At 49.7% G+C, this 16379-nt stretch overlaps 1 protein-coding gene across 2 annotated transcripts in view; it reads right to left on the minus strand.

The window, feature by feature from the left end:
• PLXNA4 (plexin A4) overlaps positions 1–16379 on the minus strand; it is a 538710-nt gene that overhangs the window by 496286 nt on the left and 26045 nt on the right. For both annotated transcript variants that reach the window (XM_071552881.1, XM_071552882.1), the window contains exon 2: positions 7345–8607. In XM_071552881.1, the coding sequence (XP_071408982.1) occupies positions 7345–8523 (1179 nt within the window). In that variant the 5' untranslated portion in view covers positions 8524–8607. The remainder of the gene's footprint in view (positions 1–7344; positions 8608–16379) is intronic.

A 16379-nucleotide genomic window follows, 5' to 3' on the forward strand; every position in this document is an offset into this window, starting at 1 on the left:
CCAGACATCTCTGGTCACTTCCACCATTGACAGCCACCATGAGAAACACCAGCTGTGTCACTGGGGAGAGCATCCCGAGCTGCCTCATGGAGCAAGATAACATGACATCCCTCTCTGCTGGAGCATCTTTCATCCCAGAGCACAGCCAGCTGTGTAGGGAAGATGATGGTCAGGCCTTCTGGATTGGAGAAACAGGGACTGGGAAGGTGCATGGGGGAGATCTGCAAACCACAGGGCTCTGTCCCTTGTCCCTCCTGCCTCCCCAGCTCAGCCCCCACACCCCCCAGCCCTCAGTGTCAGCGAGAGGACTCCTGTCACCCCTTATCAAAGTCTCTGAGCAGGTCCCTCAGACAACACGCTCTGCACACACACTCCTGTCCAACACAAACTGATATGACCAGTTACACAAACACAGACCTGGCAGCCACAGGCCTGTTTGCTCCATCTCTGAGTCTCCAGTGGGCATTCCCAGAGTTCCAAGGGTACTGCCTTTCCAAAAACTGCACTGTGTCATTTCTGGGGGGAGTTTCCTCCCCTTATTTGCATTTTCAGAGGAAAGCACTGTTAACAGTTGACCAAGAACTGACCCTGACTGCCCATGAACCCTTTGGGTCAGAAATATGTATAATTTGGAGTCAAGATGTGTATGCAAAACATGTACCCAAAATTCTTGTCTGTCCAGCTGAGATGAACAAAAAAAACTATTGTGCAAGCACAAGTGGCACTGACACCCAGAGAGATTTACTCAGGACAGCCCGACTGGCAGGCAGGGACAACACTGCAAGGTCTGACAAAACTAACAGCTGGTTCCTGTGATGGAGTCATTCCCATGGGAAAGTGTCAGGATCACACACCGACCAACCCTGCCAAGAGACATGGGCAGGGGCTGTGTGTGCAACATGTCCAAGCACCAGCATCACATGGACCTCCTTCCACACCTTCCCGAGGTCTAAGCAAAATCTAACACTCCCTTTTGCCCAAATCATTCCCTTTTAAAGGAAAATGATGGGGAAATGACAGGTGGAGAGGACAATTCCTGCTTTTTTGTTTGTAAAGATATTTTTTCCTCTTGAAACTCCCTTTCTTTCCAGCAGCCCCAGCCCATACCTTTCTTTCAGGATGACCCTGTTCTTCTGTCCCCTGTGCTAGGAGGGTGATATTCCCTGTTCCTACAACAGTAGGACACAGCATTAAGATCCAGGAGTGCCTGGGTTATGTTTTGCTGTTCTTTACCCAACCCTCCTGTAAAACAGGGATAATGCTGCTCCCTGTCTTGGTGTCTCTGAGGTTCTGTGTGTCCTGTTAACACCAGTCATGGCAAATCCAAGCCCTGGGAAGAAGAGGAATATCATGAAATAGGCTGTTTATAGAAAAATCTTTGCCATCCCATCACCAGCTGTGGCCTTGCCAGGAGCCAAATTGACTGTTCCATACCACACACAAAGACTTTCTACCACCTGGGCAAGAAATGGCCCTTCCTAACATGGTGACATGGGGCAGAAGAGCCCATGGATCAGCCCCAAGGATCAAGCTCATCCTGGGTGAGGTGCTCATGCTGCCAAAGGAAAATGCCTGTGCACCCAGCTGGCATCCAAACATGCCATTCCTGGAAGGATTAATCAGCAGTTTGCCCCTCCACAGCCTCATCCTGCATTCAGCTAAACCCCATCACAACAGCAGTGCTTGCCTGGTGGGTTTCAAGCATCCAGGAGGGATGCAGGGAAAGCAGGAGGGAGCAGGAGAGCAGAGTCCACTTGAGGAACAGAGGTATGGAGGAGATGCAGGAATCTCAGGGATCTCACCAGCAGCATCTGCAAAGATGTTTTGGGGAGTTACACACTTAGGCATCAGAAGCCTTTATAGCCAAGTCACTTGTCAGACAGTGACTGGGGTTCCAAACATCTTCTTCTGTTAGCAAAGTGTTGGGAAAATATTGCCCAGCTCTTTACATAAGGCCTTTTGTTGGCTGGTCAGCTTTGAAAACATTTCATTTCTCCCCCAAGTGGCAGTGCTGCCATGAAAAACAGGAAGAGATTGAATACAGTAATTCAAACACTCAAACTCCATTTCCTGCCAAAAGGCAAAGAAAATAGTGGCAGAAGGCAGGAGATAGTTGGGGACAGACACTGATTATCTCAGGCAGATATTTGTGCTGTGTATCTGGTGAAAGCTGCAGTGATGGAGGTGACACCTTTTCATCTCAGGGACTGGAGTCTGTTAAGCTGCACAGAGGCAGGTGGTGCTGCAAGACACATCAGGCTGAAGAGGAGACCAGGATCTCCCAGGAGAGCAGCCCTGGAATGCAACCAGCTCCTGAGCTGACAGCCAGCCAGGATCACACCTTGTTTGGGGCTTCACTGCAAGCCAAAGCTCCTGCAAGGACCTCAGCTCTTCTCCATCTCCTCTGACACCCTCATGCTGCTTTGGGGTGAGTCTCCACTAAACTCCTCTTCTCCATCCATGTTTGTACCTCCCACACAGGCATTCACCTCCTTGCTCTCCAAGGTTGAGGGGAAGGCTCCCCTGCCTCCACTGCTGAGCATCCCAGTAGTGGAATTCTCACTGGGCTTCAAAATGCACCTATAAATCCTATTTCACAGTCATGAAAACCAAAAAACAGCCCCCAGTGATAAATTCCTGCACAGAAAATGCACATTGATATCTCCATCCTCCTTTCAAACTGCTTTTTTTTTGGTATGTTGTTTTGTTTTTAAGAAATCCAGTGTGTCCCAACTGTTCCACAGAATCACAAAATGGTTGGAAAGAACCTCAAAGATTATCTAATTCCAAGACCCTCTCCATGGGTGGAGACACTTTCCACTAGACCAGATCATTCAATTACAAAGTTCATGAAGCATAATTAAACTCCAGCCTTCTTAACCCAACACAAAGCTTGTTTTTTTTGTTTTAAGAAGCCTCTTTTATCCTTTCAGAACAGCCCTTCCTTCTGCCAACACCCTGCACGTCCACCCAGCCCTGCTCCCACTGCTCCATGTGTTCATCCACTACACTGCAGTGCTCACGTTTTGGTGACACACAACGCTCTTGTTATACAGTCAAAGGGTTTGAAGGTGCCCTCTGACTGTATAAGTAGGAATGGCTTCAGTATCCAGAGAGGAGATTTAGATTAGACATGAGGGAAACCTTCCCAACAGCACAGACGGATCGTGCAGGGAGAGAGAGGAATCTCCATCGCTGGAGGTTAAGAACAGGTGAGACAAACATCTGTCAGAAATGTTATAAGTAGGGCAGAAGGGCAAATCAGATGACCTCATAAGAATCCTTTTTTCCCCAGCCTCATTTTTCTCTGATTATATGAATTTATAAGCGTTTGGGGTCAAGTGTGCTGTTTAAATATAAGCCATTATCCTGCATTTGCACAGAGGTTTTACCTGAAACCATTTATCACCTGAGTGAACATCACCAATTTGCAAATCAACTGCCCAGATAGAAAACTCTTATCATTTTTTTCCCCACCTGTGCTGAAGATTACTAGGAGGACAGCTGTAAAACAGGGACAGGAGAGGGAGGAACATTAAGGATTCTCCATTCATCTCTGGACATTTGCATTTCCCATTCTGGAAATGCTTCTGTCACACTTCCAACATCTGCAACACACACAAGCACTTGGCTCATCACAGGCTCATTACACAGTTGTGTCTCCACCTCTGCCTTCATATTATGTTTGCAAACCACACCAGGCAAGTTTCCAGGACATTCAACCTTTTAGGACATCTGGGGAACCAAAACCTCTTGCTCCACGTTCACCATGAGACACTGTTTGTCCAGCCCAGCTTGCCAAGGTCCTTCCTAACCTCAGACCTCCCAGATCCACCAGCAACCAAGCTGTCTGACCAGAGAAGCTACAGACTTTACTACCAGGACCAAGACCACTGTTGTCCCACCTCCCTGTAATTATTTCTGTCCATATTGCAGGTTAGGAGAGTTCTGCTGGGAATGGTCCCCAGGAGATTTCTCTTGCCCTGAAAGGGCCTGGAACAAGCATTACCCCAAGGCAGAAACATCCTAAAATGTGGATCCCCTTTGAGTCAGTCACTGCTTTGTTAGAAATGTTAGAAAACTTAAAAGAATGTTTGTTACCAGACCTGACCATGCACCAAGATGTGAGGACAGTGCAGTGAACCCAGGTCCATAATCCTACAATTAATACCACAAAGAATTATAAAATGGTTTGAGTTGAAAGGGACCTTAAAGCTCATCCAGTTCCACCCCCTGCCATGGGCAGGGACACCTCCCACTATCCCAGGTTGCTCCAAACCCCATCCAACCTGGCCTTGGACACTTCCAGGGATGGGGCAGCCACAGTTTCTCTGCCCAACCTGTGTCAGGACCTCACCAGCCTCTGAGTGAAGAATTTCTTCCTAACATCTAACCCAAATCTCTCCTCTCTTAGTTTGAAATGCTCAGTGCCTGGCACATCAGCTGTGCCCATCCACATGCAGGATTTCAGCTGCTGAAGGCAGGGCTGCAAAGATGAAGTTCAGTTCCAGCCTGGATTGCAGGAAGGTTAAGCCTCTATTTGCACCAGCAGGAAAACATTTGACATCCACACAAAACCAGGGAAAAGTCTCACTGATGGCTTTGTAATTGGTTTTAGAGCTGCTTCAGACACATATGCTGAGAGGCAGAGCAGCAGCACTGGGGGCTGCCTGGCAAGCAGGACATCAGCAGAGGAGATGAGGCCCTCACAGACACATATCCAGGCTCCAAAATACTTCAGCAACCATCAAATATTTTCCAAGCATAATGGTTGGACTCTGCAACCCCTTCCAGCAGCCAAGGCACTAATACCTCTTCCCTGGGGCAGCACAGCTGATCTCAGGCAGGGCTTGCCAGCAGCTCTAAGTAGGCTCATTTAAGGAGAGGACAGACTACTTGGTTACACTCCTCAGACTCCCTTCCTTTAATTCAAGGATCTCCAGGTTCTTTCCCAGCTTAGCATTAGCATCTCTGACTCACAGTAAAGAAATAAACTCACAAATATGCTCTAATATGTTTTTTTCCCCACTGTGTCACCCAGCCCCTGGATCCTTGTCCTCTTTCCAATTTCTGCAGTCCAGTCCCTCCAAATTCAGCCTGAGACATCAGTCTGCTCGGTTTGAGACTCACCCCAAGGGATACAAGAAAGCTGTTGGCCTCTTTGCTCCTGTCTAAAGCCACAGAATCCAGGACTGAGAAGTTTCAATCCTCCTTATTTGAGAAGCCCAACATTGCAAATGTTAGTGTGGAGCACAGGCAGAGTGGATATGCAAATACATGAAAAGGCTTAACAGCCCAGGAAAGAAACTCCAGTGGGAAGCTCCCAGCTTAAATGTAAAGGCAGCTCTTTGAATGTGCAGAGGCCTTGAGGCTAAACAAAAAAATCAAAGCCAGATTTGGGCCCAGCCTTTCTCCCTGGGGAGCTTTGTGGGTCTAGGCAGAGGAGATCCCAACTAAAATGATGCACTTGTCCCTCCCCACATTCGGTGTGGGAGGATGGGGGCAGTGCAAGGTCAGGCAAGGACACTGAAGGCACTGGTGTAAAGGGGAATGAAGGCAGAGTGAGGCAGGGTCGGTCTCCCTGCAGTAAAATTCCCACCTTCACTCCTCTTGGTGCATCCCCCACTGAGCAGCCAGGCAGAAAGGGACCTTGGAGTACTAATTGACAGGAAGCTCAACAGGAGTCAACAGTGTGCCCAGGTGGCCAAGAAGGCCAATGGGATCCTGGCCTGTATCAAAAATAGCGTGACCAGCAGGCCCAGGGCAGTGATCCTTCCCCTGGACTCTGCCTTGGGGAGGCCACACCTTGAGTGTTGTGTTCAGTTCTGGGGCCCTCAGTTCAGAAAGAATATTGAGGGGCTGGAGCGGGGCCAGAGAAGAGCAACAAGGCTGGAGAAGGGACTGGAGCACAAGTGCTGTGGGGAGAGGCTGAGGGAGCTGGGGGTGTTTAGCCTGGAGAAGAGGAGGCTCAGAGGTGACCTCAGCACTGTCTGGAACTGCCTGAAGGGAAGTTCTGGCCAGGTGGGGGTTGGTCTCTTCTCCCAGGCACTCAGCAATAGGACAAGGGGGCACGGTGGGCTCAAGCTCTGCCAAGGGGAAATTGAAGTTGGAGAGCAGAAAAAAATTCTTTACAGAGAGAGTGCTCAGGCATTGGAATGGGCTGCCCAGAGAGGGGGTGGATTCACCATCCCTAGAGATTTTTAAACACAGATTGGATGTGGTGCTGAGTGCCATGATCTGGTAAATGGACTGGAGTTGGACCAAGGGTTGGACTTGATGATCTTGGAGGTCTTTTCCGACCCAATCGATTCTATGATTCTATGATTCTATGATTCTATCCTTGCCCTGCCAAGGAACAGCAGCAGGAATCCCCCAGCAAAGGAGGCCTGAGTACAAAGGAGAGCTGGAGCAATCCCACACTCCAAGTCCTGCCTGCCTTGAGATTATGGGGCAGGAAAACACTCTGGCATTCCTCCATATTCCCTTTGCTCTGACTTGAACTTGCCTCTCACTTGAAAGAGCTAATTAAGGCAGGGAATCAAAGCCCTGAGAAGTGGCTCCTCCATCCCTCATGCCCATGTCTGTGCCTGCTATCAAAGCCAGCCCTGGGCTGGCAGGGCTGACACACATCCCTGCAATGGCACTCCAGTGAACCGACAGAATAAACCAAGACAATTTCCTCAGACCGTTTGTAGGTCACATAGACCAGCCTCTTCCCCAATCCTGCCCTTAAATCTTGCAGCATTTAATCCTTGATCTGCAGCCAGGCCTTAATTTTTCGAAGCAGAGGCGATGCAGAGCTGGCTGGAGACCGGAAGGAGAAGGGCTTTGATGGTTAATGACCAGTGCTCCTCAGCCCTAGGAGAAATAAAGCTCTGCCTTCACAAAGCTCCCTGAATAAATCCTGCTCCAACTCCATCCCAGGGAAATAAAATTACACCAGCACACACAGAAACCGGCACGAGCCGTTGACATTCTCCAGGTTCTGTTTTGGTTCAGGTTTGAGCCAAGACTGTACTTGGGTCAAGGTGATTTCACCCCCATGATTTGCACAGTGAAGTAACTGTAACAGGAAAATTCCCCCTGAAGATTTCAAGGCCCCTCAGCTTAGCTCATCAGCAAACACAACGTGTCAGATGGTACCTTCACCAGCTTGTCCATGAGCAAACTGAGGTATGAACTTAAAATAGGAGGTGTGGTGAGCTGGAGGCAGAGCCAGGACTGGGACAAGGCAGTCTCAGTTCCTTGTTTCCTGCTTTAATGGATGAGAAAGTTGGTTATCTGGAGACAAAACCTGTGAGCACATGAGGAGGTAAAGGTTGGGTGCTCAGGGGCTTCACTTACCGCACTGCTACAGGGAATGTCCTTGACTTTGAGCCAGGCCAGATCTAAGGTCCCCTCTCCCCTGTAGCAGGACTGCAGTCTGTCCTTGATGCGGTCGTTGATCTTTTTCAGGACAAAGATGCAAAGAGCAGACTCATCCAAGGACTTCATCTTCCTCTTCTGCCCCTTGGAGAAGACTGTAAAGAGGATATCATCCTCAGGGCCAACCCCCAAAGACCTCGCTAAGATGGCTCCAGCCTTAGACAAGTAGGCTGCCTGGAGCAATCTGTATTCCACCCCGTTCTTCTCACAGCCAATGGGCACCTCCACATAGGAATTAAAGGCTGTGTCCTCCTTACAAAGCCGGACCAGCTTGGAGGTATAAACCTGCTCCTTCGTGGTGGAGCCTGGTGGAGAGATCATCTCAGGCTGCAGCGTCAGGAAATACACAAAGTTCCCGCTGCTGAAGCCATAAATGTAGTAGATATCGAAGTCAGGGATAATGGTAAAGGTGTCTGAGGGGATCTTGATCATGGAGGCCACAAACTCATCATGAAAGACATATGCAAACATCCCATCCGCCTCGGAGTTCTTGGTGAGCTTCCTGCTGGAGATAGTGGGGAAATACTCCGGTTTGCCATCCACAGCAGTGGCAATGAACAGCTTGTCATCCATGTTGCTGTAGGAAACAATGACTCCAAAAACAGAGCCACTCTCATTCACCCCAGAGAGATAATGCTCCTTCTTGTGGAAGGGCTCTCCGAGCTTGAAGAGGTCATCCAGCCTCAGCAGCTTGCAGATGCCCTGGTACAGACTCCCACAGGCTATCAAGCGGTTCTCCTTGTAGTCTATGAGGAGCATTTTGTTTATGTTGTTAGTGGGTGTCAAGGGTTCGTTGCAGGTTTGGACTATCCTGGGAGGATAACACTTGGGATTATCATCATCAGGACCGGTCTCGTGGGTCACCAGGACCTTCAGGTCACTGGAGAGTTTGTAGATCCTGTTGACGGCCCCCAAGTAAATATGCCCAGTTCTTTCATCAACCACCAAGTGGTTGAAGTTTCCCTCTGCTTGTTCTCCTGTGAAAGTGATGAAGGGCCTCTTTGGATGGAGTGGCTGCTGTCTGGCAAGAGGTGACACTGTGGTGGACATCAGGAGGTGACAAACCAGGCAAGTCCATTTCCACATGGCCGGTGACATGATTACAGAGGTTTGTATTCCCAAGGGAACAGGATTAAAAGCTGTAAAAGTCTTCAAAACACCAAATCCCAGGCAGATTTTGTCCTACAAGCAAAGAAAAAAAGAAAACAAAAGTGCATTACTGTGGAGTGCTCCATCCTCCTCCCTCCTTCCCAACCATGCCGTCATCAGAGCGCTTTTAATTGCTAATCCTCCCTTTCTTGACTCTGAGCTCTCTACTTAAAACCAACACAAAGGGAGCCCTCCTGAAAGAAAAGATGCAGAAATCACACAGCAGATTAATAAATCAGCACCCTGTTCCTCTCCATCACAAACACAAGTGTCCCACAGTGCAGCACAAACACTCCCTGGAAACACTCCCTGCAGAGGGCTAATGGTAGAAACATCAACCAGCACTGCTGTTTGCACTGCCAATGTCAACCCAACTGTGTATTTGCAATCTAAGACACCAGGACTGGAGAAGGATTATTATTCTGCTCTTCTGGATGAGGGACTGAAGCCTAGAGAAGGTCAGGGACCTGCCTACAGGGACAGGTCCAGATGGATGCTGAGCTCTTCTGCAGCCCTTGAAGTTCACCGGGAAGAAGCCAGCCCTGGTTTGACATTAACATCCTTTCAGGGAGACCTCAGTCCAGAATGGGCCTGTTTGAACAGGGTCTCTGTGGCTTCCAGATCAAAACTGCCTCGTGCTGGTCCAGCCCAGAGTGCAGACACAGGAGTTGTGGTGTGCCAACTGTCACAGCCACATCTACAAAGGGCACACGGCCAAGCACGGAGCAAACAGAGCACGGGGTCTCCTCCTTCCCTTGGGCTCTCACCATGAGAACACTCTGCACCCACTTCACAGCCTAGAAAATATTTTCTGAAAGAGATACAGCTCTCCTGGAAATCTCAGGTGATTGAGGAGAAAGGAGTTGCCTACCTATTAGCAGTAATAAAGTCTAAAGGGCCAGGAAGTGAGAAAACTAATGAGTCAAGGACCAGCCTGGTGATTTTCCAAAGAGAGAGGAGGGATTCCTTGCACCACCACTTAGTCTTTTACAATCTCCCAGGCTGGTGGGAGCAGTGTGGGGGTTCAAACAGCTGCTGTGATTTGGTAAGCACATCACCCAGCCCCATAAAAACACATCTTCCTGCTCAACACACCCATATGCTCACCTTTCCTGCATTTTTTTGGTTACTTCTGTAGCAAGAACAGTTTTGGCTCTAATGGCCCCAGAGAACATGTGGGAGATGGAGTTCTACCATCTCAGGTCTCACAAAGCCAAGCACCTCAATGAGTGCTGATCACACAACCCTTGTTACAGGTGGCCAGGCTGAGGCACACAAATCCCTCCTCCCTCCATCCCACTTTAACATCCAGATCAGAACTTCACAAAGCTGTTCTTGATCTTAAAAAGGACACAAACCAAAGCCCGGCCCGGCTCCTGCAGGCCAGTGTCCCATCACATGTCACAGAGTGACTTTGCTGAAATCAGGAGTGCAGTTAAGTGATGACAGCCAGGCTGGCACGAGTAGGAGGTAAGGAAAAAATCACTGTTTGCAGGTCCCAGCAGGGAGGAAGATGTGACAGTGAGCACAGGTCTGGATCTGCAGCTTTCTCAAATCTCTGTTATCACCAGCAGGACTGAAAATTTCCTTCAAGAAATAATACAGAGAATAAATCCCACATTCCTTTGACCTGTAGTCTGATTAGATCTGATGGTGGAAAGGGTAAGTCTGGCCTTGTAGAGCAGCCACCACTTTTATGTCACCCTAAATATTTCAAAATTCTCACAGCAGCCAGAATTTCAGAGCTGGTGGATGATCCCCTTCACCTCCCCACTGCCCTCCCTGCCCCAGCAGCCTCAGGCATTGCACAGATGATGGACAAAGGTCATCCCACATTTACTTTAGGCATGTTTACCCTGTTCTGCTCTGCCTTTCTGGTCAAGCAAATATTTAATAAAACCAAGCTTAGAGTGCAGAGTTTGCAAGACTGCCCTGTGAGCTCTACAGGCTGGTCACGTAGGCTTTTAATAACCTTTATTATGATAGATGGAGCAGTGATGGGATGAGCTCTCCACACACAACCACTGCTCTTGGAAAAGAGGCAGTTTGCTCTCCATCTTTGGGAGAGCAGCAGAAGAGGGAAGGTGTCCCTGTTTGAGTCCTGTGTTCAGAATCATCACATGGTGACCCTGAACATCAGCTCCTGTCACTTGTGAGTTATGATCCATATTTCTAACAGACACTGATCGGGAACTGCAGAGATCTAGGAAGAAATTATTCTTTTCAAGTACTAAAATGATTTTTTTTGCCCTTCTATTTTACTATATTTTGCTCTGCAGAGTCAGCACAGCTGCAGGGCAGGGAAATGGGAACTGCCATGACCCAGAGGCTGAAGAGGTAACGAACAGCTCCCCTCTCCAGAAGGAGCCTTCTGCCCCAAAAAAGGGTATCACAGCACCAGGACAACACCACCTGCAACAAAATATGCCCATTAAAACAAAGGGCCAACACAAAATAAGATGAGACAGACTCCAGACATGAAGTCTTCAAGGCCCAAGTAGGTGAGAACTTCTGAGAAGTGAGATTATCACTCTTAGAGGAAAGGAATGGCAAGAAGAACCTTCTTAGAATCATAGAATCATAGAATGGATTGGGTTGGAAAAGACCTCCAAGATCATCGAGTCCAACCCTTGGTCCAACTCCAGTCCATTTACCAGATCTGGCACTCAGTGCCACGTCCAATCTGTGTTTAAAAACCTCCAGGGATGGTGAATCCACCCCCTCTCTGGGCAGCCCATTCCAGTGCCTGAGCACTCTCTCTGCAAAGAACTTCTTCCTGATATCCAACTGAAACCTCCCCTGGCAGAGCTTAAGCTCCTGCCCTCTTGTCCTACTGTTGCTTGCCTTAGAAAAGAGACCAGCCCCCACCTGGCCAGAACTTCCCTTCAGGCAGTTCCAGACAGTGCTGAGGTCACCTCTGAGCCTCCTCTTCTCCAGGCTAAACACCCCCAGCTCCCTCAGCCTCTCCCCACACCACTTGTGCTCCACTCCCTTCTCCAGCCTCGTTGCTCTTCTCTGGCCCCGCTCCAGCCCCTCAAGCTCTTTCCTCAACTGAGGGGCCCAGAACTGAACACAACACTCAAGGTGTGGCCTCCCCAAGGCAGAGTCCAGGGGAAGGGTCACTTCCCTGGTCCTGCTGGTCACGCTAGTTTGGATCCAGGCCAGGATCCCCTTGGCCTTCTTGGCCACCTGGGCACACTGGTGGCTCCTGTTGAGCTTCCTGTCCCTCAGTCCCCCCAGGTCCCTCTGCCTGGCTGCTCTCCAGCCACTCTGTGCCCAGCCTGGAGCGCTGCAGGGGGTTGGGGTGGCCAAAGGGCAGGACCTGCACTTGGCCTTGTTGAACCTCATCCCATTGGAATCAGCCCATCCCTCCAGTCTATCCAGATCCCTCTGCAGAGCCCTCCTGCCTTCCAGCAGGTCGACACTCCCTCCCAACTTGGTGTCATCAGCAAATTTGCTGCTGATGGACTCAATCCCCTCATCTAAATCATCAATAAAGTTGTTAAACAGGACTGGACCCAACACAGACCCCTGGGGAACACCACTGGTGACCGGCTGCCAGCTGGATGCAGCTCCGTGCAGGTCCCTTCCAACCCAAACCATTCTGTGATTCCTCTAAAGACAACTATTTTGACTTGGAAACCAGACAAATCTATGGAAGGGGGGATGAGGAGTCCCTTTAGTAGCAGACAAGGGCACTTCAAATACACTGAACCTCAAGGACGAAGATGTTCAGCTCTAGAGAAAAGGATACCACCAGTCTGAGAGCACCAACAGCCACCAGGCACACACAGGAGCAGCCTCTTGGGACAATGCAGAGAGAGCAGGACCTTAGGGCTGTCTTTCCATCTTCCATCAGCCATCTGAGTGGCCCTAGCAGCAGGATTTTCTCTCTGTACATCCCCTCCCATCTCATGCTCTTTGCCCTGCTCCCTCTATCCTGGAGCCCCACTCAGCCCTTGAGCCTCTGAGGGCTATAATTCATAATTTGTCTTAATTAATAACTAACAGCAGAGGTCAGGGGCAAGGAGGGCTGGGTGTTTAGTCTGCAGAATAGAGCAGGTTTTGTACTAGCCCTGAGAGGATGTTCCAAGGAGAACTATCCATGTCTGGATGGCAGAAATCACAGCAGCTGAGAAGACAACAGTGCCTCAGACATGCCCAGTGTTTTAGGCTGTTTGGTCTACAAGACAACAATTCTGTTCTAAAAACAAAGCACATGAACAAAAGGCCACAGTCAGCCCAGGGAGGTCTGGGCTTAGGCTCTGAGCTGGGTATTTCCAAAACAAACCAAAAGTGTCTTCCCACAATGACCTGGCTCTCTGGCCTTTTCCACCATGATCCACCAAATAGGGCTCCAGGGGAAATTGAAGTTGGAGATCAGAAATATTCTTTGCAGAGAGAGTGCTCAGGCATTGGAATGAGCTGCCCAGAGAGGGGGTGGATTCCCCATCCCTGGAGGTTTCTAACCTGAGCTTGGCCGTGGCACTGAGTGCCATGATCTGGTAAAGGGACTGGAGTTGGACCAAGGGTTGGACTTGATGGTCTCAGAGGGCTTTTCCAACCCAATCCATTCTGTGATTCTGTGGATGTGGCACTGAGTGAGAATCCACACCTTGATCCAACCCTGTTGAGTGCCCTGGGTTGGTGATCACAGTGGGGTTGGACCAAGGGTTGGACTTGATCTCAGAGATCATTTCCAACCCAATCCATTCTTTGATTCTGTGATTCTGTGATAAGGAGGTAGGAATAAATCAGGAATAAAGAGGACACAAAGGACTGATCTGTCAAGTGAGAGGGAGGGAAGGACTTGGGTGGAAGAGTACAGGGAGAGAGAAAAGAGACAAATGAGCCATTTGGGGCTGGATTGACAATCTCACAAAAGCCACGGTCACATCCCTGTACTAGAGACTGGAATAAATCCACCCCACTCCAGTGACAGCTCCTAAAGGAACGTGGGAAGGGAACACTGGGTGAACATGAGAGACAACACTCACACACACACAGCCCTCCTGCCAGCAAAGGTGGCAGACAGATTCATGTCACCAGGTCCCCTGCCACAGCCACGTGTTGGCAGCAGGGACACTGCAAGGTCAGCAGCACAAAGAGAGTGTGGATACAAAGCCATGGAAGAAATCCTGCCCTGGCTCCAGGTCCAGCCGGGGAGACACAGCAAAAATATGTATTAAAATCCTGAACACAACCAAAACACGCTGAAAATCAGTACTGGGAGGGGGAGCAAACCCACCACGTTGCCCTGCACGGTGGGTCTGGCACTGCCCTGGAGTCCCAGTGAGTGGTGGGATGGACCTGGGGAGTTCTCCATCAGGCAGCACCTGGCTGGAGAGAGCCAAGAATCATAGAATCAGTTGGGTTGGAAGAGACCTCCGAGATCATCCAGTCCAACCCTTAATCCAACCCCGCTTTGATTACCAGATCATGGCACTCAATGCCACGTCCAGTCTCACCTTAAACACCTCCAGGGTCGGAGAATCCACCCCCTCTCTGGGCAGGCCATCCTGACCACTCTCTCTGTAAAGAACTTCTTCCTGATACCCAACCTAAACCTCCCCTGGCAGAGCTTAAGGCCATGCCCTCTTGTCCTACTGTTGGTTGCCTGAGAGAAGAGACCAATCCCTGCTTGGCTACAACATCCTTTCAGGGAGTTCCAGACAGTGCTGAGGTCACCTCTGAGCCTCCTCTTCTCCAGGCTGAACACCCCCAACTCCCTCAGCCTCTCCCCACAGCACTTGTGCTCCAGTCCCTTCTCCAGCCTCGTTGCTCTTCACAGTTGGGTTGGAAGAGACCTCTGAGATCATCAAGTCCAACCCTTGATCCAACCCTACTGTGATCATCAGCCCAGAGCACAGAGTGGGTTGGATCAAGACATGGTGGATTCTCTGTCCCAGTCCCTTCTCCAGCCTCGTTGCTCTTCTCTGGCCCCGCTCCAGCACCTCAATCTCTTTCCTCAACTGAGGGGCCCAGAACTGAACACAACACTCAAGGTGTGGCCTCCCCAAGGCAGAGTCCAGGGGAAGGGTCACTGCCCTGGGCCTGCTGGCCACGCTAGTTTGGATCCAGGCCAGGATTCCATTGGCCTTCTTGGCCACCTGGGCACACTGGTGGCTCCTGTTGAGCTTCCTGTCCCTCAGTCCCCCCAGGTCCCTCTGCCTGGCTGCTCTCCAGCCACTCTGTGCCCAGCCTGGAGCGCTGCAGGGGCTTGGGGTGGCCAAAGGGCAGGACCTGCACTTGGCCTTGTTGAACTTCATCCCACTGGAATCAGCCCATCTCTCCAGTCTATCCAGGTCCCTCTGCAGAGCCCTCCTTCCCATGCCCAGGGCACAGGCTGGGTGGCTCAGGAGCCCCAGCAGTGCCCAGGCATGACACTCCTCTGTTTACTTTTGCTGCACTCAGGCACTGCCATTCATTTCCAGGCTGCTGACGAGGCAGACGCCCAGAGCCAGCACTGAGCAATTCAGCACCAAGTGCAGCTACACAATCCTTTTAATCTCATCTAAAAGACTTTTTTTTTTCTCCATGGCTTCCTTTAATAAACCCTGATTACCATGGTTAGAAGCTTTTCTTTGGGAGCCGACACGGGGAGGAAACTCATACAGAGACATTGTCAACAGCTCCTTCAACCAAGATTGGCTTCTAACTTGGGCTAAATCCTTTCTCCCTGAACTTACAACCTGCCCAGGCTGAAGGAGAGTCTCACTTTGAGGACATCCCACACCAGAGCATCTTTTCTTCAGAGCTCACCACAATGAACAGACCCCAGTGGCCCAAATAAAGAGATTAATTTCAGGAGTGGTTTGTTTGAGAAGGAATTAACTACAGCAGGACAACAACAGCCTTCCCTCATCACACAGATTATGCTGCTCAGGCACTCAAATGCTGCCCATCACCTTGTTACCTGTGTCTGTGCCAGAAGGGTATTAAAGGATGGGATTAACACATGCCATGAGTGGCACTTTCTTCTTTTTTTCTGATTCTCCCCGTGTGATAAAACTGCATGTAGATGGTTTTTCTTCCTGCATTTCAGACTTGGTTTCCTATCAGCAAAAGCAGGTCAGAGCTGTGCTCCTCTGTGCTTGGAAGGGAGAGCAGAGAGGTTTGTAATGATTTCTCAGCTCCTCCAGGAATTTGCTACAGAGACTCCAGTGAAAGAGCACGAATATTCAGTGTCACAGAAATGAGAATGGAGTTTTGAGGTCATGGAAATAACCTACAAATCCAGAGACTGGAGTTGAACTCCCTTTTCTGGAGCAGACAGGGATGTGAGTCCCGTGCCTGGGTGCCAGAGAATCAGGGAACACCCTAAGCTGGAAGGGACTCAATCTTGCAATGACATGACACAGGTAACAGTATTGCCCAGTCTCCTGAAAGTATCCTGAGGATAAATCCATAAAAATTGTTCCTTATCACAGTAACTTGGAAAATGTAGCCCCCCCAGACAACCAAACTGTTGTAGCAAGAGCACACAAGGTCATTGTTTTTAACCAAACCACATCACTACAGTGTCTAACTTGGCTGGTCCCACCTCCAGAAATATGTTTATGAGATCAGACAGGTCCAAGGCACTGAGAGAAGTGAAGTGTTGCCAAAAGCCAGAGTGTCAGGCTGACTTCTGCCTCAGATTTTCATTCTTGTTCCCCAACAAAGTCATTGTATAATCCTGGGACTCTCTTCTCCCCAGCACAAAGCATTTCTGTGCTGTATTTCCCTCAAGTGCAGCTCCCATGGGGTTGGCAGTACCAAGGTGGCCAAGAAATTACAATGGTGTGGAATATCCCTTTGGCCAG

This window comes from Pithys albifrons, chromosome 3, assembly GCF_047495875.1.
Source record: "Pithys albifrons albifrons isolate INPA30051 chromosome 3, PitAlb_v1, whole genome shotgun sequence".
NCBI lineage: Eukaryota > Metazoa > Chordata > Aves > Passeriformes > Thamnophilidae > Pithys > Pithys albifrons.